General features: G+C 38.3%; 2 protein-coding genes and 1 long non-coding RNA gene across 6 annotated transcripts; 1 reads left to right on the forward strand and 2 right to left on the reverse strand.

The window, feature by feature from the left end:
* Positions 1–470: 470 nt before the first annotated feature.
* On the reverse strand, positions 471–6,132 carry LOC135648290 (cyclin-dependent kinase D-1-like). 2 transcript variants are annotated; one of them, XM_065165791.1, is made up of 7 exons: positions 5,766–6,132; positions 4,619–4,917; positions 4,439–4,547; positions 2,736–2,861; positions 1,437–1,672; positions 1,041–1,364; positions 471–910 (listed from the first exon to the last, which is right to left on the reverse strand). In XM_065165791.1, exons 1-7 carry the CDS (start codon positions 5,907–5,909, stop codon positions 859–861), a joined length of 1,290 nt encoding a protein of 429 aa, XP_065021863.1. In that variant the 5' UTR covers positions 5,910–6,132; the 3' UTR covers positions 471–858. The 2 variants fall into 2 exon arrangements, with proteins under 2 accessions (XP_065021863.1, XP_065021862.1); XM_065165790.1 differs by having other exon boundaries at positions 471–919.
* Positions 6,133–8,080: 1,948 nt separating this feature from the next.
* LOC135649929 (uncharacterized) lies at positions 8,081–13,776 on the reverse strand. Of its 2 annotated transcripts, XR_010501431.1 has the most exons (4): positions 9,248–13,776; positions 9,011–9,071; positions 8,612–8,710; positions 8,081–8,220 (listed from the first exon to the last, which is right to left on the reverse strand). It is a non-coding gene; the product is annotated as an uncharacterized LOC135649929 (long non-coding RNA). The 2 variants fall into 2 exon arrangements; XR_010501430.1 differs by lacking the exon at positions 8,612–8,710 and having other exon boundaries at positions 8,085–8,220.
* A 2,769-nt stretch (positions 13,777–16,545) lies between these two features.
* On the forward strand, positions 16,546–21,462 carry LOC135584016 (uncharacterized). 2 transcript variants are annotated; one of them, XM_065168905.1, is made up of 6 exons: positions 16,546–16,702; positions 16,801–17,043; positions 17,603–17,914; positions 18,416–18,577; positions 21,088–21,171; positions 21,242–21,462. In XM_065168905.1, exons 2-6 carry the CDS (start codon positions 16,897–16,899, stop codon positions 21,347–21,349), a joined length of 813 nt encoding a protein of 270 aa, XP_065024977.1. In that variant the 5' UTR covers positions 16,546–16,702; positions 16,801–16,896; the 3' UTR covers positions 21,350–21,462. The 2 variants fall into 2 exon arrangements, with proteins under 2 accessions (XP_065024977.1, XP_009417921.2); XM_009419646.3 differs by having other exon boundaries at positions 16,549–16,712.
* Positions 21,463–23,046: the final 1,584 nt, after the last annotated feature.

Raw genomic sequence — 23,046 nt, forward strand, 5'->3', positions numbered from 1 at the left:
TAATCAAAATTTTAGTATGAGATATTAAAGTTATTTCCAAAATCAAATTTTAGCATGAGATATTTTAAGTAATTTCCAACTCAGCGATGGCTCCATTTATTCTATCATAATCCTTTCCTACTCAATATGATAATATTATATTAGTTCTGATAACATTTATCATGATCTGATGGAGTAATCTAACTTATTAAATTTGTATCAATTGGTAATAGATGTGATTCAAGTCACTACCGACTTCTCCGATGCGAGAGTATGATTTTTCCTCCTTTAAATGCATGACGTCGACCAATATAATCAGCAATATAAAGCAAAATCGAACCCTAAAATGATATGTATGAAGCCCCACTCGATGATTCGATGCGACATGCACTCTTAGCTCGTCCACATCTACCACTTGTGACGATCTGATGATGAGATAATTAACTCAGTAGATCATTGAACCGAACGACAAACTCAAAATATACATCCGATGCGGCACAACAATAATCAAATTAATTTAACCATGAAAGCTATGCTCGGCAGCACGAGTTGTAATCACAGCACCGCAATGTCGACCTATTATCAGATGTCAAAAGAAAAAACAGATAAAAAATTGGATTGGATGAAATTACATGCTCGAAATAAGCAGCAAGTTGCTTCAACTATATTGTTCTCCGTGATCGATTTAATTACCCATCTCAATGCAAACCTATATTTCTTTTTCCGTTCTGCACTCACCGTCGAAACCGTATCATCCAACAGTGCTCTTCATTCCAACTGCATCTTTTGCATTGCCATTGTTGGTCCTGCTGCTATCTGGACAAGTTCAAACTTGACTTACAACACTGTTCCTCGAGTCACCACATGCGTCTGCTCTCGCTACAGGTGATCAAATTCAGCATCCAGATCAAGTTTCCTCTTCAGATGTGACCTATCAACACTACAAAGCCGATAGAGATTTCACAGAAATATAAGAGCAAGAAGATATTTGCATGATTATTTCTTAAAGCTGCTAACTTTAAACGGTACGAAATAAATACTTCAAGACAAATATTTATTACCTGTTCAAAGTTGGTCTAGGAGGTGGTCTGGAGCCAAACATGGCTCCCAAGTCTATTGACATCGGCATACTACCACTTTGACTAGTAGTCCCATCCATATGTCTGACTTCCTTCACATTCTCACCAGCCTTTTCGGATCGGAATGTGCTTCCCGCCAATCCATCGTGGTCGAGGGTGACCCTCCTCAGCTTCCTTTGCGGAGACAAAACGATAGGCCCTTCCTGTGGATTGAAGTCTGAAGGCTTCTGATTCTGTGATTCTCCCTTCGGAGGTGGCCTAGGAAGCAAGGATGGCTTTGTTGGTGCAGGTACTGATGAGAAGTACCTGATTTCAAGATAAAATAGTTCTCAGTGAAAGCTGTATAATCCCTTCCGCAACAAATGAAACCACAAACACCTGTGTTCTAAAGCCTGTTGAACCGTTATTCTTGCCTTCGGATCATAAATGAACATCTTTGATAATAAATCCAAGGCATCATCACTAGCCATTGGAAAAAGTGTCCGCAATGGAGGTGCAGGAACATATTGGTATTCAACATAATCAGGAAGGTACACCATATCAGGCCACTGAGAAGGCTTTGGAGTCCCGAAAGCCGCAAAAATCTTTCCCAGTTGATCGATGTCACTTGAGCCCTGAAAAACAAATACTGTCTTTTATGATCGACCTGCACGGGCCCAGAATTTTAGGTCCTCTCAAGAGTCAATATGTGCATAACCATCAATATGCTTGATCCCTGAGATGACTGTTAAAGTTGAAGAGGCTAATAGATAGATGACTGAAGAAGATGATTGTTTTAATAATATTTTACTTGAAAAGCAGAGAAATACAATAAAAATAAAAAACACTGGTACTAGTACCTACACCAAAATCAGAACAGATTAGCATGTATTGGTTGATACGGTGTGCCACGACACACCAACTTAAAATAATAACTGAAATGAGAAAAAAATTGTTTGTTATGAAAACACCATCAACACACCAGCACAAACTTATCAGCACAGTATGAAAATAAAAACCACTCAGGCATTATACATAAGGAACTTGATTCTGAATGGCTAAATTTTCAATGAATGTGACTCTAGGTAAATTTCATCACATGAACAAAGGGTACAAAAGCATAATATCAAATATCAGTAACAGAATCATATAGAAGAGCCTCCTTCGATCATCTCCAAGAACCTGTAGTTATAAATCCAGATTTGGTGGAAAGAAAATTGATAGTATGATCTTTTTTGGATCTTCCATTGAATATGTGCTCATTGATGAGGTATGCTACTTTGGGCCATGACAAATTCTGCATCTATTTGCTGGTTTCTTTTTTGTGTGTAAGCATATGTTCACACTTTTTAGTGTGTAGTTGGTTATAGTGATCTGGATAGTGATGTGTTGTTGTAGTTTGGATTTTTCTTTTGCTTTCCATTCTGTTGGCTCTTAAAGAACGTTCTTTCATATTTATACATCTTCAACAGAAAAAGGATAGGATCCTCCTCATTACTTTCAAGAATGTGAAGCAAAAATTTGAAGGAATCTGATCTTTGTTTGCCAATGCAAACAAAAAAAGAATCACAATCTCATTTAAACCTATGATTTAGAAAAGAAATAAATTTGTAGCTATATATCTTGTAAAATAGAAGTATCTCAAAAAAAAATCCACATTCAGATAATAAGGGCAAACGAAAATGAATCTAGTCAGACCTGCAGAAAGGGTCGTCTAAGGAGAAGTTCGGCGAATATACAACCTGCAGCCCACACATCCACCCCTGCCCCATATTGCTTGGCCCCATACAATAGCTCAGGTGCTCTATACCAACGGGCAAAAACCTACAAAGTAAAATGGGTATCATATGTTAAGTTGATCTGATCAAGACATATGAACAGCATATGTAATGATATTTGGATTGAGACTGTAGAGAAGTGAACAGATTATTACTTTTGTAAAATACATTTTCTACTCAACAGGTAGAAACAAAATGTATAATATGAACAAGATATGCTCAGATCCGCTTTCAATGGATAATTCATAACAACGATTGCCATAGTACAAACTTGTCGGATGTCAAGTGACCCAAGTTCTAGTGCCAAATTGTCAAGTGTCTCTAGTTTGAAGAAGACAAGAAGTCTCCGAGGATTAATCTAAAAGAAATGTAACCAATTTTCTTGCCAGGAATTGCAGATTGCAGATAGAATAACAAAAAATAATACCACTCTTGACATGCCTTTGGGGCTCTCGTGCTCCTTTTATTCACACAATTCCAGTACCTAAACCCTGCATAGGCCCAAATATTAGTAAAAAGATAATTTTGTCACTAGATTACAGTTGTTACTATGTTTCTCACTGGTTCCCAGGCTTGTGACAATGAGAATAGGTACACAAAACCACATCTGGTTGGGAAACATGGTCACCAACCCTATTCCTGCAGTTTGAGGAATCAGCAATTCCTAATCTGATTCAGCCCTTTGGTTTAAGTTCTGAAGAAACACCACATGAGTCGCAGGAGACATATCAGATGGTGCTGGCGGAGACTGCAGTCAGTCGCTAACATGGCCTGGATGTGGGTACGGACCAGGTGAGAAGCACAATCATGTGCGTGTAGGGAACCACATGAGAAGAAGGCACCCTGGGTAATAGGCATGTTGCAGCTGGAGAGTGGAGACAGATAGCACAAGTAGTGTAGTAAAGTGGATTCCCCATAGTCACTATCTTAGGCAGGACACTGGAGATGAGTGTGATGCAAATGGAATCACCTATTTGTAACCAAACAAAGAGCTTTATAAGTTGATTGACTGGGTCTTCCATTCGAACTTCCATAAGCATCCAGGTAAGTCTAGTTGATTCATTATACATATAGTGAAACTATGGGTGAAAAAGAACAACAAACGATTGCGGTGAGCCAGTAATTTCTCTGAACCTGCCCGATGAGCAGGCATGCCCATAGCACATATGATGCACAGTTGCACACAACTGCATATTAGCACAAAAGTTTAGTACTTTGTCAAAATTGGTGATGTCAAATATAAAGACAAAGGTCACCATATAATCTCCTGTTAGAAACTCTATATGACATACAAATAATTTTAACCCCAGAAAGGAAAAAAATTATATGTCATACATCTATCTGAGGTATAGTTGGAATTTGACACCACATATGTTAAATGTGAAAGTTTGTCACTCATGCTTAGAAACCAAGATTAAAAATATCATAATCTGTTATACATGTATACTGACACGAAAACAAAAATGGAGTTCTTGCTTCATCTCATGCACATTTCATTCTTAACACGATTATTTTAAGTCTCCATACACATGTCTTATCTATTTGATATAAGATAGTTACATATGAATGGCTTGCAATGCATTATCTAAACAATTAGGAACATAGAAAAAAATAAACAAAAACCTGGTGAGTAAATTTGCGATCTGGACTTCCAAAGATGCGTGCCAGACCAAAGTCCGCAAGCTTAAGCTGTCCATCAGAAGCAATGAGTAGGTTGTTGGGTTTCATATCCCTGATACATGAGCACACTTGGATTAGAAGTTGTTAAAAAGGAAAATTGAAAACATAGAGAAGATAAATTACCTGTGTACAACCCATTTTTTATGGCAGTATGCAAGTCCTTTTAGGGTCATTTGGAGATATGATTTTGTGTCAGCTAGAGACAGGACGATATTTCTATCACGAATGACAGCTTCCAAGTCACTCTCCATGAATTCAAACACAAGATGCAAATTACCCTTGTGAGGGAAAGCATCAATCAACTCAATAATATTTGGATCCTTAAGCTCTTTAAGCAATTTAATTTCCCTAAGTGCAGTGAAGTTTACACCTTCTTTGTACTGTCCAAGTCGAATCTTCTTTATTGCAACTGTTTGCCCTGTCTGTAAAAGTTCATCGTCTATTAGTACTTCCATGCATAATGCTTATAAGATAAGAAGTCGAGAACTGTTGGATTCTTTGACAAATGATATCTAAAGGTCATAAGTGTATGACCATGCTTCACAGTTTGCAAAGTTAAATTATGATGAAATAAATGTACAAAAAATCAGTGTTTTTTAGATGAGGATATTGGTATGGATGTGTAGGAGTACCAGAAAAAAAAAAAAAAAAGGCTTTTAAATTCCTGAACTCTAGTAACAGACAAAATGGGAAAGACCATTTCAAATAAATATGAACATTTACAATGGAGACCTATTGATGCCCCAATTGGATGTGGTGAATAGATAAGGATTAGTGGTGAGGAGAAGAATAAGAAATCCTGAGAAACCTTTTTAAGGGACAATAAAATGAATTCTAACTGCTCTTAATATAACAATATCCTGTCAATGGTGGGAAGAAATCCATATAGCCAAACTAAAATAGGTGGACATTATGGCTCATTGTTGTTATAGCCTGTGAACCCAATTGTGCTAGCTTGGCAATCATATGAAACCTAATTATCGATGATTGGCTGCTTCATTTGCTGGAGCCACCAAGTATTCTTGTCTGTGGAGAGAAATCTGGCCTCCAGATCTTGATGCTTCGGTTGGGTCTGATGGAAATGGTGGTTTTTTACTTTCAGTATAGTAAGTTCAGATTTTGGTTCAGACACAAAAAATCTTATGCAATCAAGACGATAAAGCATTGATTCTAAACCCTGATCCAAGAGATCAAATGGAGTGTTCGTTGACATCGATCGGTTAAACGATCGACGATCCAATTTAGAAAGCAAGACTATTAACCGATTTGCCTTGGTGTCGATGGCCTTGAAGACGACCCCGTAGGTGCCCTCGCCGAGCACCTCGCGCTTCAGGTAGCGGTCAGCGACGCGCTTCGCTAGAGAGGGATCCTCTTCGCCGGCGGAACCGCCACCGGAGTCCGTACCCGGGATCATGGCCTTCGTGGCCCTCAGCAAAGGGGAAGAGGAGGACGCGATGGTACCAGGGGGGATGCGGGAAGAAGAAGGAGAATTGATCGCCCGCGACCGACCGGGCGTCCGCAGCGCCGTCTTCCGATCATGAAAAGAAGAGCGGGGGGAGGAAGGGCAGGGGAGAGCGGTGGAACGCCGCACCGCGGGCGCTATAAGATGCGTGCGCTCGAGATACAACGACAGCTGCTTTTTGTTCCAACGACGGTAACGACGGGCGAAACTGAGGAATTTTAAATGAAAAAATATGTATAAAAAAACCTTTTTTATGAACTTAAAATAATATTAATATTTGTATATAATTTCATTTTTAAATCATTATATCAAATTTATTTCATCAAAAATACAACCTTTCATTTATGAATATTTAAGGAAAAATGTATAATTTAATTAACATTTGAGATAAAATGAGCGAATTTATTAAAAGAATTCATGATAATTCAGATCCATATAATTTGAAGAAAAATATTTGAATGCATATCATAAAATCACTTTTTTTAATATGCACATATATATATGTATATATATGTATATATATACATATCTATACATGTACATATATGTATATGTATATATATAAATATACATATATCTACATATATATACATATATATACATACATATATATATATATAAACATATGTATATACATATATATATGTGTATATATATATGTATATGTATATGTATATATGTATGTATGTATGTATCATCCATTTTTTTATCAAATTTTGATTATATTAAATATATTTTCTTGATATCTTAAAATTCAATGATACAAAAAAAGAAAAGCATGAAACATAAAATTTTATATTTCTTAAAATGATAAAATTCAATGATATTAAAAAAAAAGTATAAAAGATAAATTTTATATTTTTGATTCTCTTTTCTTTGTATCCTTGAATCGTAAAACATTTCGAAGGCAAAGGATGTAATTCAAATATTACTTAAGAATCACAAAGATTTGAATTTTTTTGTTTTCAATTCATTTCAACCAATCCTTTGATGTTTTATCACATTTTGAAATTTATATTTCTTAATCTTCTTATTGTTGTATTGTTGAATCAATTGGATTGAACCAATTGGTATATCTTAAACTGAACCTTTATAAGCAAGACAAAGAGGTGGAACCAAATTAGATGAAGTCATCAAACAAAGGATTTTGTTATGATTAATTCTTTATACCTTGAAGTATACTTTTTGGTTTGTTCCTTCGCATGTTCTTCATGAAGTCATGCAAGTTGTTGATAATATTTTTTCCACATGAAATCATTAATACCTTGAGAGATGTCACACCTTTAGGGCTTTGGTCTTTCCCAGGTTAGTGTGATCTTTATTTAAATTAATAATATTTTAAAGTACTTTGTTAAATAGGAACAAAAACAAATGGATTCCCTGTGATAAAACAAAAAAAAAAGAAAAAGAAAAGAAAACAATAAACTAAGCTATCTTTTGCCTGGTGGCTATGACAATGTTATCTGCAGTTGCTGTTTTGATATCATGATGTTTGTACACACTACAGTGTGGAAGATCTCCTCTACATTCCACATCATGCAAGGAAAGGCTTTTCTGTCATTCTCCAAGTATCAATATGGACAAGTTTCACTTTGTTTGTGTAAATGGGAACAGGAGTTCTATACATAATGACATCTTAAAGTAGAACACCACATTTGATGTCTTCTTGTCTCTAACTCATCACTTGGATTAAAAAGGGAGTGCATCATTAGCTTTTGGTACATCACTGTTGATTTGATCAGTTCTGGAGGTCCTGAAGACCCTCATCACAACAGCAGCATCTCAAAAACATGATCATTGCCATGCTCTGCACTCCACCAAGCTACACTCCATCAGTTTCAGGCACTATACAATTCATTGAAGAGGCTGGAAGCTTATTTTAAGCCTTCTTCACTAGTAGATCACCGGATGGAATAGTGTTATTTTTAGCTTCACATTGTACCATGGCATTGTAGAGAAGTTAGTATGAGCCAGAGATCATTTGATACTTCTGTGTCTGCTTCTTTAGCACACTTGAGTTACGGTAATGATTGCTGTATATGAGATTGTTGCCGGTGACATGAGAAACCACAGCTGCAGACTTGCCCAGCTGCCTATGGGGGTTACTGTCAGGTGGAGAGGGTGAGGGCCTCCTTGGCCTGTTCTTCTTTCTTGGTGCAGTAGAGCATGGGATGAAGACTCCTGTTCCTTTGCTCTCCCTTCTGTAAGCCATCTGATAGCTTTGCGGTGGTGGAATCATGATTTGAGGCATGCAAGGATGCTCCTGTGAGAACAGCAACTCATCATCTTGTAGTAATTGCATTTATTAACATATGATTTGTGGTGAGGTTATATCGTATACTTCCAAGACTAAGTGATTGAACAGGTGGTGACTGAAAGGTAAAGGATTATAAGCTCCTGCTGAATATAGAACATAGACTAATTCTTGATAAGAGCATTCACATGGACAGAAAACTTAAAGATGGATTTGTGTTGGTCACAGAGTCAAAATTGAGATCCTCTTTAATTACTATAACTATGAATCACTGGTGAATACAAAATATTTGAAGTATTACTTGATAAGAGCATTAACATGGACTGTTAGGTGACTTGTTTATTGAGAGAGAGAGAGAGAGAGAGAGAGAGAGAGAGAGAGAGAGAGAGAGAGCTTTAACTGGATGTGTATTGGCTACAGTATTAAATTTCCAATAGTTATCCAATTTGAGATCTTCAATTATTATCCAGCTCTATTTCAGATGGGTCTCTGTCATGACCTACACAAGATTACAATCTGGAAATTAGATCTTTCAAATGAAAATTAGTAATTAAAAAGGATCCACATCCAGTGAGTAGTAGGATGAGGACTGCATAGTTTGCAGAAACAACTGAGGCATGCCAAATTTAGTACATGCCTCAGGAGGGATGTGAAGTATATAGACAACTCGATGCATTGTCTGCAAGTGAGAAACCAAGTTCTTTCTGGTGCCCAGAGCAACAATACAGTCCCCCAAGCAAACCACAAGGATAGATTTATTATTAGCATCATGCACATTACACTCAAATACTATGCTTGCCTGAGTAATAGATTGAGAATAACATCGGCTGGTCCAAACTGATTCGAGCACCTCAAAACTCCTGGTTTGAGTGGTTTTTTAACAATTAGTGAAACAAGAGAGAGAAGTAGAGAGAAAGAAGGGAAAAAAAGAGCAAAAGCAGTGAAAGATCTCACGGCAGACATCTTCTGCTATCCTCCTATGATCACCTGAGGGTGTTACAGCTCAAAAAGATTAGTGAGGAAACAGGCAACCAACCTGAACAGGAAGCTGAGGGTAATGCACTAGGAACTCTTCCTCATCATCCATAATTAGCAGAGCAATCTGCTTAGCAAGATCTGCAAAGAAAACATCATCTTCCACCTCCACAGCCATCAGCACTAGCACCAAGTTGTTGAAGTAATAAAACAAGGTAGGGACCAGCAGTCCCGATCCACTCCACAGCTCTCTCTCTGTTTCAAGTGCTCATTCTTGCTCTCTTTTACAACTTCTTTGCCTATTAATAGGCAATGGCAAGGGATGGGAGCAGGTGAGAGGCTTGTGCATAAAACAGGCATATGGGCCCCAATGGTAGCTGATCAATCCACTACTTTGTGGCCCCAGAGAAAATAAATAGGTGGAGAGGAGAAGTGCATGAGATTATCCAGCAAAAGTTGCAAGCAAAAGGATGAGGGGATGGATTGAAATCCAAGATAGACTTGAAACATATCCAGTGGTCAGATGTCTGCCAGTCTGGTTGTCCTTCAAACTTCTTCTTTTCCTTTTAGCTTATCCCAATCCACTTCACTATGTGATAGAAAGGGTGCAAGGCAGGGCTTCTCTCCACTCCAACAACTGTTGTATGCCAATTTTTCTCTTCTTCTCTTGGGAAATAGTTTGGTGGCTCCCTAATTAAGTGATGTGGAATTCTTGACCACTAACTTCACTTCCTTCTCAAAATTGAAGTCAGTAATGTCAGGACACAAAACTGAATCATTGAATTCATCATCTAAATTGAAATGTTAGGAGGATTAGTTGTCTGCTATCTCATTATAAATATGATGATGCTACTTTATTGGGAAACACTGTTGGCACTCATTTGGTCAAACACCAGGTCACCCACCCTCTTGATGTGTCCAAATTCCATTGAAAGTATTTCTCAAACCAGACTTCTTTTCCCTATATCTTCTCACCAACTGTGGCTAAAAATTTCATGAAATCATCACCTAAAATCTGTGAGCACTATAACATGTAACAAAGTGGGTGAGAGAACCATTTCTCTTTCTTTGTCTTTCCAGTCTAAAAGGACATGCTATGAAAATTCACAATATATAAAATAAGGTGACCTGAACTCATTATAATTAAGAACAACTGGCATATGCAAATCTACTGTTCTTATCTTCCTCAGTATAACATCTTCAGGTTTCTGGTATAACCAGCAAAGACTTAACCAAGTGGCATAGTTTTAAGTTAGATCAACTGTTACCGGACAATGCCTTGCTTCATAATCGTAATTTAATATGAAGATATTGGAAAGTGCTGTTTGACACATCACATTTATCCTGAACAACTGGTTGCAGTAGGTATTTTATCATATCATTAGGCATATAGGAAGGACAGCTGAGCTGCAACACTTGCGTGCATCAGAACATGGACCAGGATTTCTGGTCTTTTAATGTGGTGGTGGTCTCCTGGCAAGCATGATCCCCAGACAGATAAAACCCTACATCTCTCATCATGTTTGCCAGGTACTGAAGTTGTGCTGTTACCTGGTGTGTTCAAGGAATAAGAATTCAGCTGCTAGGCTAGCATTGTACTGGACAAGCATGCATGAGGCTTAGCTTCAGTGTCTGCAGCGCCTTGGGATTATGAAAACACGCTGTGATGGATAATTTAGTCTGTTTCATGGTAGATCAGAAGGAAGGTATTCATCATCACAACTGGGGTGTCATCAATCATGGCGTTCATGTGGATAAAAGTGTGCTCCTCCTGGTATGTATATGACATGGTGCATGGGGTCTTGAGAGCTACATTTCCATCCAACAAAGCTTGATATTCTCCTGGTAGGAGAAACTGCTTTTATGTTCCTGAGCTAGCTATAAGTGGTGAGAAAGTGCATGGAATCTGGAAAACCTAGTAGTCAAGTAGCAGCCATCAGTGCCCTGCAAGGGAAACTAACATTAATAAGAAGGAACAAAGAGGCTGGAATAGGCAGAATGCATGCATGTGGGCTGTGGGAATCATCTTATATTTTGTTCTCCAGGAGATGGATGTGCAGAACCTTGGTTGATGCAATACTTGCATGCACTTTCTCCTGCATTCAAAATCTATACTGGGGGAGAAGAACATGGTTTTCTCAAATTCCTCAACAAAACAAGAAACCTAGCATTCACCCAGAAATTTCTACATGTCAATGTAAACAGTCACTTCCAGTGTATGGGAAAGTAAATTGACATTATCCAAAAGCTCCACTACATCAATTGTTTTGTGACTAGTAAACCAAGAGATACACATTTAACAATAACACCAATATCTGGAAGGAGGAGAGCAGCCTTTAAGCAGATACTCAAATTGTAACTAAATTGCATTGCATAGGCAGAAAATGGCCTGAAAATCAAATGTATCTTTCTATTCTTACTGTAGAAATACAAAAGAATACAGGATAATTTATTAGTAAAATGTCGAAAACTAGACTCAAGCATGTCGAGGGAAATAAATACCTCGACTCATAGACTTCTATGATTATAATGAGAAGATGCTTAACATTGTAACTTCTAAATATATATGATTATAACCATCAAACGATGAAAACAAGTCAAAAGACTCAGGATTTATCCAAAATTTTTTATTGATTTCAGGATTCGTTTCATGTAATACAAATCACACAGCAATCTGAATTTTACAGTTACATGGTAACTATAATTATATATTTCACCTGGAAGATTTGAATTTTTTGTGGATTTCAAAAGCTCATGCATCAGTATTGTAGGTTCTATCAGGAATTCTAAAACACAAAAACTCCTTATGCATGAGAAATATATTACATCATGATAATATTAAGAATTTCAAATTGGCAATACAAAGCATCACAAGAAGAGGTATCTGGACACCCAGTGAATTATAGAGGAATAAAAGAAGAAATGCATGCTGAAAAGCAAAATGCAGATTAAGAATGTTGAAATATTGCAAGCACTACACTTACACTCTATCTAGACAACCAGCACATAATTTAATCATACATTCAAATATGTTTACATCCACCAATTTCACATTAATGCTTATTAACATTTAACTTATATTATCCATATACAAATATGAGCAAATAGACCAATTGTTTTTATTTATGTATAAATGTTCAGCATGTTATAGAGAATTCCATTATTTGAGGAAAAGATTATGGTCTTTATGACTTATGAGAACATAAATGTGAATAATTATCAGTCAGATATTTATCAAAACAATGTAACATTTGAGCAAGCAAGCTTTCAGAGGCTTAGCATACCTGAGCACAGAATATGCAAATGAAACATTCACATACACTAAAATAATATTAAGGAAAACGAACCATACATGAAAACTTGGCAACCTGTAAACGAACTCATTGCAACTATTCAGAATCACCAGCATAATAAGCTTTTCTATAATGGACCCGATGATAAGGCAGGTAGTGCTCGTAGAAATACCTGAATCTTTAGTAACTGTTCGCTCATGAACTAGTAATACTAAAACATTAATTCATATAATAACATTGATGTAAGAACGCCCACGACGCCACCTGCCTTGTTGTTGACGATTTTTGTGGTCCCAAAGTGGGTCCCATTTTCCGATCCATTAATCAGGCTCATGAGTGGCCGACCAGAAACGGGTAGGAATTTGGGTACGCGGTGGGGAACCACGTTTGGGTCATCAAATTCCTCCGCTTTCTCCTCTATTTTCTATTTTCCTTTCCTTTCCTTTGGAGGTCCTTTTTGAACCACCGAAAATAGTAGAACGTAAAACTCAAAACATACCGTTGCCATCGACACCAGACGATGCTTTCCGTGCTCCATCCGCCGCCGCTCATCGCGATCCAACCCAGGCTTCTCCTCCGCAATGTGGCGCCTCCCGCCGTCCTCGGACTCGGCGGAGCGAAGGGCCGAAAAAGAAGAGGAAGCAGAAGGCGATGGATCGCCACCGGACCAGAGGCGCTTCGGCGCGCCGCCGTCTCCTTCGCCGCAAAGTTCCTCGGGCCTCCGCGGGCGGATCCAGTGGATTTGATCCTACAACTCGTGGCGGGCGGAGGGAACGGGAGCGGAGGACGGCGAGGGCTCTGGGGCTACGGATCCGGCGGATGGTTTGGGGGATGGGGCCGGCGACGAAGGGGTAGAGGAAGAGGTCTGATCGGGCTTCTCGTATCCATGGCGGTAGCGGCGGCACTGGGGATGGCCCCTGAGAAGGAGCTGGCGGTTGGAGTCACGCTTCTGGGGTTCAAGAACAACAGGGCTTGGGCTTGGAGTAGAGGTATTGGGGCTGTGGCGTTAGGGTTCCTCATTTGCTTCTTGGCTTGGTGCGGTATACGCCAGAGAAGAGACGGCCGCCTGAAGTGGATCCGCCGGCGATTGTCGGTCGATCGATCTTTCGAGCGTCTTCGTCTTCGTTGAATCTGTTGAGGTTCGTGTATGACAATCGGTTGCTCTTCTTTTTCCATTATATTCTTTTTTTTGTCGTTCTTTTTTTCCCCTTGATTAGAAATCTTTGTCTTCAAGTTTGCATCATGTTGTTGAATCGTTGGTTACACTCTCCCTTTCCGTCCTCATCTTTGGCAAGTCTCTAACATTTTGATGATAAGTGCACAATTATCTGATCTTAAATGTTAGATTCGAATTTATGTTGTAAACTATTTAATGAAATGATAGAAATTTTATTTTTTTTAAATGAAACTTGGATTATTAAATGTGGTTTGTATCAGTTCGAGATGTTTGCACGAATCTAAACAACTTTGATGGTTGTCTGCAGTTATATTTTTGGAAATAGTTTATTTATATATAAGTCAATTTGCATGTAACAAAATCCGTACAGTATAAATAATTTTGGAGATGGAAGCAAAGGAATGGGAATGAAGCTTTTGCAGAGTGAACTATAGGCTTAGAGGCCAACACATTAATCTAATATCCAATATACTTTAAATTAAAAAAATCTCTTATATATATATATATATATATATGGGTACTTTTTTAAAAAAATTTCGTATTTGGGTATTTCCCAAACAATACCCTCATTTTGATTTTTTTCAAATCATATTTCTTAATTCAGAAATTACCCAAACTGCCCCTCCGTCCCTCTTCCACCGTCCCCACTGCCTTCGCATCCCACATTTCTCCGTCCTCCCTCCTCTTCTATTGTCGCCCATCCTCTCCTCCTCACCCGTTGCCCGCCTCTCTTTCTTCTCTCATGTCACCCGTTCTTCCCCCTCCTCCTCCTCTCCCCTCTTTCCTGGCCGCTTACCCTCTCCTCCTCTCCCCTTCTCCTCCTCCCTCCTTCCTTGTCGTCTCCTCCCTTCCCCCTTCCTCCCCTTTCCTAGGTCGGCGGCGGGTGGAGAGTGGGTGGCGATGAGCGGCGACAGGTTCGGTGGCGGTGAAGGGTAGTGAGAGAGGGGTAATTTTGGTATTTTGTGAAATAGGGTATGGTTTTGGAAAAAATAAAACGGGATAATTGTTTGAAAAATACTCTATATATACATATACATATATATATGTATATGTATACATATACATATCAGCAAGGAGTTAAATGAACCCGTAAGAATTATTCTACTTATGATAAAAAATGATTTTACATGATTTTTAAGTCATTTTTTACGTACGTTTTGGAGGTTGAATGAAGATTAATTTTTATATAAGTTCTTATTACATGAAACACAAGTCATTAATCTAATGTCCAATATGCCCATTTAAAGTAACAATTGTCCTTTCTATACGAATTGAATAATCACATATATTTGCCCTAAAGATTAATCGATCATTGACTGAATATATGAGAATCCAAACGATATGTAATCAGACATGATTTTGATAAGAGATAAGAATCTTCAGAGGCTAACATGTAATCAAAGGTGTTATAATACTTGTGCAAGTGATGAGATTAAAAGATTAGGATCTGATAAGTGGCCATTTTATACACAAATGTAATAATGTTATTCTTTATTTTATATTGTAAGCATTTTGCAAGTATGTTTTTTTCAAAAGAAAAATGAATTTATTAATTAAATCAGATACAAAAATCTCTTCTTACATAAAAAATTATAAGTATAACCAGATCAGGAGGTAAATGCTGTCAAATCATAATCTCTGGCACGTCGTGAAAGCTCTCTCTCTCTAAGTTGTTAATCTTGGATTTTGACGATGATGTCAATATCGCCGAATGTTCGCCGGAAGCTCGTCGGAAGAAGCAATTGACGCACCGGAGCAAGTTACAGTAAATGCCTTAAGAAATTCGTAGTTAGCACGATGATTAAGTTAGAAATGGGAGGTGATCCCATTAACTTAATCTTGGGGCAATTGGGTCGAATGGATCAGCCCATTCGGACCCAGATTACTTGGCCAGGTGGCACCGCATAGGTCGGCGATGGCATCGCCAAGGCTCAGTCTCCGAGCTCTAGCTGAGCGGTGCAATCGCCTCTGACAGAGGTGCAACCGCCTGAGCTCGGTCTCCGAGCTTTGGCAGGAGGTGCAACCGCCCCTGACAGGAGGTGGCACCGCCTAGAGGCTCAGTCTTCGAGTTCTGCCAGGCGATGCAACCGCCCCAGTCAAGCGGTGCAATCGCCAAACCCCAGAATTCCGGGAGATGATAGTTTTGAGCTCGAAATTCAAATTGGGTTGGGGCCTATAAATACCCCACCCTTTTAGCAATGAAAGGGCAACCCAAAAGACACCGAAAGCTTGATCTTACTCTGCGATTTTAGAGCTCAAAAGTGTTGTAAAGTCTAGAAGTTCTCCTCCCTCTTTTCTTCCAAGTTTTGATCTTTCAAGAGAAGAGAGAAAAGTTTGTAAGGGTTGTCTCCTAAGCCCGTCAAACGGAGTGAAACCGTAAAAAGGTGGTTGGCCTTCGCCTATTGAAGGAAGGCCTCTAGTGGATGTCGATGACCTTGTCAAAGGAGGAAGCCAGAAGTGGATGTAGGTTAAGATTGACTGAACCACTCTAAAATTGTGGTGCTCTCTGATTTGCATTTACTTTGAGAATATTATCTTTATTGCAAACCTCCTCAATAGCTTACTGCCTTCTACGGATTTACGATCGTGTTTCAAAGTTCAGTATTTTCCGAATCGACGTTTAGACGTAAATCAGTTTTATCGTACGAACATCATATTTCAGTTTACGTTTACATTCTAATTTCCATCATAACTGCAAACTGCTTTCATAGACTTGCTTTAACTACATCCTGCTTGATCACAAGTTAAAGTGATTTACGAATCGGTTTTTCTATCGAAATCGCTTTAATCGTCGATTTAGGTTATAGTTATTATATAATCCTCTAATATATTTAATTAGATGATCATAAATTCCTAAAACTTATATTAAGTTATATTTTGTTGTGCCAACTCGGCCACATTTGGGTTACTTTCTTGGCGGCCAAGCTGTTGACTTCGCTGCCGCAGATTCAAGCACGTTTCGTCTTTCACGTTTCGGCTCCCAATTCAAAGTTCCAGCTTCGACGACGCCTCCGTTTCTTGCTCCAATGGCGAAAAGAGCGGTGAGGTACGCTGTGGTGAGCTACTCCATCCTCTCTTTCCCCAGTCCCAGTTTGATGCTCGCAATCTGCTGCGATCAAGGAACTCGATTACTGTGTTGTTCAGATAGACGCCTTCACTAGGTCACCGTTTAAGGGGAATCCCGCAGCAGTGTGCCTCCTGGACTCCTCGTCGCCGGAGGTGGAGGTGGGCGACGAGTGGATGCAGTCGGTCGCCAGCGAGTTCAACATCTCGGAGACCTGCTTTCTCTCCCGCGCCATCTCCGCCGTCGGTGCTGGATCGGATGGTCCGAGTAACGGCGCTTCCCCTCCCCGGTTTAGTCTCCGGTGGTTCACTCCCGTCGCCGAGGTTACTCTTCGCCCTTGGTCTTTTGTCCTATACCATGCTCTTTCTACGCATTTGATGCTTCGGTTGTCTTCTGGTGATGGGACCCTGTGGGACCCGATTCAGGGGCCACCGTTTCATCCAATTACAAGTCAGGTAAAGGGCTGGAGACCGTCCACGGGTGGAAGAAGTGTTCATTATCAACACATTCCTTTCTAGTCTTTATATGTGTCTTCGTGGAGTCATTAATTGCACATTTAACCCCTCAACATTAATTGGTTTTTCATGTATCACATATGATCCATCAATCACATGCATCCTATCAATTGCATTCAATTTGAGTATGAAAAATGACATGATTTTCTCTGAAATGATGCTCGTTCATGCTGAAAACTAAACTCAGATTTCCACGCTTCCAACATGTAAGTGTGCAACAGTGATGCAAGGTTTGATTTGTAAAAGGCCTAGGCTTTAGACGTGTTCTACTCATTGAATTCTTAAGCAGCTTAGAAATTTTGAGTTTCTTAAGCAGCTTTAGACATGTTCTCTCTTGATAACTTAATATGTGTTTCCTTTTTGGCAGGTGAAGCTTTGTGGACATGCAACTCTAGCAGCTGCACATTTTCTTTGGACATCTGGTCTTGTGAGCAGCACAGTGATTGAGTTTGTGACAGAATCTGGAATTTTGACAGCCAAGAAAGTCATCCGATCCAATCTTTTGGGTACACCAAATGTGGCGATAAACGAAGCTGGGGAGAAGTTTTCTATTGAATTGGATTTTCCGGTGGTTCCAGTGGGAGGATGCAATGCTGCAGAGATGCCATCAATTACGGAGACACTAAATGGTGCATCGATAGTCAACGTTCAGAAAACAGAGACCAGTCATGATCTCATTGTGTGCATCTTTTCTTTTATCTCTTGATAGACATCTGAGTAACCTTCCTTGATACCTAGTAACCATCACTTGTCATATTTTAAAATTTGATATTGAATTGCTACACTTATATATTGAACAACTAACAGCAAGCCTTGTCCAATAATATGGTTGCTCCTTTGTAGTTCATTTGAGTCATAGCAACAACCTATTTACTTGTAGAGGTAAGGCTGACATACATTGATCCGATCCCGTATTGGCAGGAGCTTCTTGTGCAATGGACCACCTGTCTGTTTGTTATTAAGAACAATTCCATTGCTTGCAGGACTGAACTACCTCTAAAATCTGTCATGCTTTATATACAATAAAAGCAAATTTTCTGGAAATTTTATGCTAGGTTTGTATCCACCTTTTTTTGGTGTTGTCGAATGTATCTTATGCTTAATTGCTGTTTCACTTAAGGAAGTTATGGTATATTGGAAAAGATTTCATTGACATAGAGAATTGAACTTCACTTGGTAGGTAGAACTTTCTTCAGGAAAGGAAGTCGTTGATTTACATCCAAACTTTGATGAGATACAGAAGTGTGCTGGAAGAGGCCTTATTGTAACTGCACCTGCCCCTCCAGGATCTGAATATGACATTTTTACTCGTTTCTTCTGCCCAAAGTTTGGAATCAATGAGGTAATTGATGTAAAGACATGTGAATTTATCCACTTGTTTGATTGATTCAGAACACTACTATTGGGGTCAATGCAACTGCATATTGCTGCCATTTACTGTTGAGACATTTTATGTCTGTACACAATTAGAGGCACATGTATTTGTTGCCAGAGTTTCTATATGTCTGAGATTTACTGGGTAGATACTTGAAGCTCATCATAGAAATTGATTGTCTTTGCATGCTTCTCACCTGAAGAATAAAAAAAAGAAAAAATGGAAGTAATGCTGTATTCCAAGTCATTGGTTCCTCTCTTAAGGTTGAAGCAAGAAAGGGTTTTATTTCTTGTGGATGTGGGGCCCAAAAATGGTGGCATTATATGGTAGGTTGTGCATCCACCATCATTATATGGTGGCATTTTGTATCATTCATTCCTCTTTGACCAATATATAAACCGATAATGACATTAACTTTCAATAATTTTGCATATGTCATGCAAACTAGTTACAAGATTCATGTTCTCCACATTATAGATATACCATAAGATTATTAAGGCTATTAGTTGCACTTATGCTTGGTTTTGGTCGTCATATCTATGCCATTTTGTTCTCAGCTTTGATGCATGAAGATAAAATACATCAAGAGCATCATCATATTGGCATTGTGTTCGTTTTCTGGATTCTCTCTTCTAATCCTATCCACCAGCCACAAGTGTTGATAGCAAGTACTGATGACCACATTTCAGAATCATATTAATTGTTAGCAACCACTTCTCTGACTTTTTACAACAATACATCTAGTAATGTTAAGGTGAAGATGCCTTTTCGACTGTGGAAACTAATACCAATTTGCACATTAATATCATCCTTATTCAAGAATCACACAGAAAAAGAAAGTATAGAATCTCGAGAAATAGGTCATGACATGATTGATTCTAAACTAGCCCTTTATGGAATATCTATAATAATCCTTAGTCAATTTCTGATCAGTATTTCATTCAGTTAACAAAATGAAAACTAAGGATTTCCTTTTTCCTTCTATGTTTGGATTTTATTTCTTCATGTACTTGAGAGAGGCTATTTAAAGGGCATAGTGATTTCCTCATGTTTGTTTTTCCTTTTTTCTTATCCTATGACTTCTAAATCCTCTCTAGTCAACATTTCACTAAATTACTTGTTAACCATCATATGTGGTTGATCTACTAATGAGGATTGTGAACATTAGCAAGCTTTGCCCTTGAGTAGAACTGGATTATGTTGGATAGATCACCAATGATTTCCTTTTACACATCTTTTACCTTTCTCTTATGATCTTGATTAAGCGAGACTGTAAAGGATAGTGTAGTGATGTGATTATGAATAAAGAAATTAGAATCTGAATCTTCATAGTGGGCATATGCAAATGAGAGCACGTCATAAATACTAGAAGGCTGCACATTTTATGCATAAAAGCGTCTTCTTGGGAAGTATTAATAGGGAACTCATGTATAATGGAGAAGCTAACATCTTCCTCTTACAATTGATGAACAGTCCTGACGGCAATAGAGGATGACAAAACAATCCGAGGGAAGTCATGTATAATGGGGAAACTATCATCTTCCTCTTACAATTGAGGAACAGTCCTGATGGCAACAGAGGATGACAAAACAATCTTTTTCTTCGACAATTCTTTCATGTCAAACTTGTAGAAATTGTAATTTAATGTTAATGTCTTATGTGCTTAAAGGTGAATCCATATGTGTTATGATGGTTGACATGTTGAAAATCAATGACTCACCCCACTGATTCTGTTCTACATACTTTGAGGATTTTAGGCATTAAAAGGATATGATATTCCACTGATTCTGTTCTCATAATAAGAAAAACACATGAACTAATACAATAATAGTTTATGACTTCATTCATATTTTGAACAAGTTATTGTATAGGTAAATGAAGTTCAGATCTCATGATTTGGTGTGAGGGTGTTGGAAGAATGTAGATCAAATTTGAGGTAGCCTCATTCTACACTCATATAAATAATGAGGAGGTTGCACATGTAGGTTTTTGAGAAGTATCGATTTGAACTTTTAATACTGACCTCTTCAGAAATGCATCATCTTTCCTTTTCTTCTTGTTCTTCTTGTAGTGACTAGCCCGTGCTCATGCTATGCCCATTGACCTTTTTTCACTTTCTCTGTAAGTAAAGGACCTGTTTTTCATTTCCATTTCATCATTTGCTCAAACTTGATTTAAATTTAAATGATAAACCAGCATGTTCAAACAACCATGGAACTGTTCCTGCAATGTGGTGTTGTTAACATGTTGATTCTTTTTCTCTGGAAGAAAATAACTTTTTCATTGTAGGTTTCAATGCATTGGTTGAATTTGATAGCATTCATGTCCAGTTGCTTATGATTGATATGTATTTGCACATGCATGTACATAAGAATGAATCTGATTAACTGAGATATGATCTTGGTTTTGGGTTGTGTGGTTTTATGATGTATAAGAAATTAATTTCTCTCTCTTGTTCATATAAATTCACATCTCAGGATCCTGTTTGTGGAAGCGCACATTGTGCTCTAGCCCCCTACTGGAGCAAAAAGCTGGGGAAAACAAACCTCATCGCTTACATGGTATCATCCTCTTTCTAAAATAGAAACTGTTCATGCCGATGTATTTAATCTCTACTGTAAACCAAACCAGGCTTCTCCAAGAGGTGGAAGATTGGACCTTCAACTTGTGGAGGAGACTCAGCGTGTATGCATTCAGGGAGAAGCTGTGACTGTAATGGTTGGATCTCTGTTAGTCTGATCTATGTATCTTTAACATCAATAATGTGGCCTAAACCACTTCGAGATTCATAAGGTGTTTTCTGTGGATCGAATTCCTTTCAGTAATGCAGACATAAAATCTTTCTGCTTGAATTGTGAGGTTATGATATTTTAGCTGCATTAAATTGTCAAAGTGATCTCTATACTGATGCCATTAAATAAATACAGAGAACTGAAGAAAGGTGCTGCTGAAGGTAGATTCAAAACTCAAAGAGTCTTAAAACTATTCTCCCTATCAAATTGTAGCAAAGTTGTAGAGGAGATGAAGATGTGTTCTGATTCAAAACTCATATTGGAAGATGATAGGTTATACTAGAATTATTATATTTTTTTTCTTACAAAAGATAAATTGTAGATGAGATGTGAATTCATGGCATTATTATTATTATTAACAGTTAAAGAATGAGATTGATACAGCATCACTAAACGAATAGTTAAGTGTAAAAAAATATTGGTTTTGAGTGTAAAAATTTCTTCTCCAAAGGCGAAGAACTATATAAAATCAAAAGCCGATTGCAAGGCAGATATTGCTTATTCGAGCACAAAATAGAGTAAATTTTATGATCCCAATCCTATCCTGCATTCAAATATGATCCGATTTGAATCTTTTAGTAAACAAAGCAAGTAAATGATCAATGATCAAGCATATTGTTGTTGCTTGCCTTCCCTCGAAAGATAAGGGTAATTTCGTAAAAACATCTCTTCTCTCATATAAGAGCAGGCACGCGACTGCTACGCTCAGAAACCAAATCAAAGTGAGAGCGAGCAACCAACAAATGCTGTTGCTCCGCTACGTCTCTTCGTCCTCCTCTTCGAAACCCTAAAGGTGATGCCATCGGAGTCGTCCCCCTCTCCCATTCGTATGGCATCGATCCACATCTTGCCTTGTTTTCCCTCATCCCGGTCTTTTGTTCTCAGTGAACCGAAGATTTCTCCCCGTTCGGATTATGTGCTGCCTCTGTTCTTGATCTTTCCTTGGTTGTAGTTGGGTTTCTTCGAAGGATACATCAGTCTCTTTGAACACTTGCCTTCCGATGCATGATGTTTATTGCTCTTCCAGTTTGATAAATGAACCAAGCTATCTGATGGAGATGCTTTGTGCTTCTTTTATACTCTACTGGTGATTAATGTCTAACGAAATGCCTGACACCGACTGCATCTATATGTTGAGTTTGCTTCTTGATATGAGATTGTGAATATAATACTATATTATATGAAAACTTCTGATGATTTCTAGATCTTATTCGATCATTACAGTGTTCTGGACCTACTGACTGTTGATTGGGGATTCTTTTGAAATCGGAGCAATGTAGGTTTTGTTGGTGCTTACGGGAGATGATTACGATCGAGAATACCGATGACTTTTTTCAGCATCGGTGATGTATTGATCAACACAAATAATCACCTCAGAGTAATCCTGATAAGTAGTGCGCAGTTGCTGTATTTTCAGCTCAACAACTTGTCAAATTCCTTGCTCATCATCAGACTGATGTCCATATGCGTCATGCGCATCGAGAATTTATTTATTTGTGCTGCTCTCAGTAGTAGGCATTAGTGTTAGAGAGTTTAAAAAATAAGAAACCAGAAAATTACCTAATTGCCCTCTTATTCCTGCCCTAACAAGTATCATAAAAAAGAATAAGTAACTTTAGGCACTGATCTTCAACCAATTAGCTC

The sequence above is a fragment of the Musa acuminata genome, chromosome BXJ3-9 (assembly GCF_036884655.1).
Source record: "Musa acuminata AAA Group cultivar baxijiao chromosome BXJ3-9, Cavendish_Baxijiao_AAA, whole genome shotgun sequence".
Lineage (NCBI taxonomy): Eukaryota > Viridiplantae > Streptophyta > Magnoliopsida > Zingiberales > Musaceae > Musa > Musa acuminata.

Excerpts from the sequence above, each read along its gene's own strand:
- LOC135648290 (XM_065165790.1), bottom strand. The coding sequence starts at position 5,909 with ATGATCCCGGGTACGGACTCCGGTGGCGGTTCCGCCGGCGAAGAGGAT. Across the intron at positions 2,862-4,438 it reads ATCGCAAATTTACTCACCAG|GTTTTTGCCCGTTGGTATAG; the intron begins GTTTTTGTTTAT and ends TTTACTTTGTAG. Across the intron at positions 1,365-1,436 it reads CAACAGGCTTTAGAACACAG|GTACTTCTCATCAGTACCTG; the intron begins GTGTTTGTGGTT and ends TCTTGAAATCAG.
- LOC135584016 (XM_009419646.3), top strand. The coding sequence starts at position 16,683 with ATGGCGAAAAGAGCGGTGAGGTACGCTGTG. Across the intron at positions 17,915-18,415 it reads AGACCAGTCATGATCTCATT|GTAGAACTTTCTTCAGGAAA; the intron begins GTGTGCATCTTT and ends TTCACTTGGTAG. Across the intron at positions 21,172-21,241 it reads CAAACCTCATCGCTTACATG|GCTTCTCCAAGAGGTGGAAG; the intron begins GTATCATCCTCT and ends AAACCAAACCAG.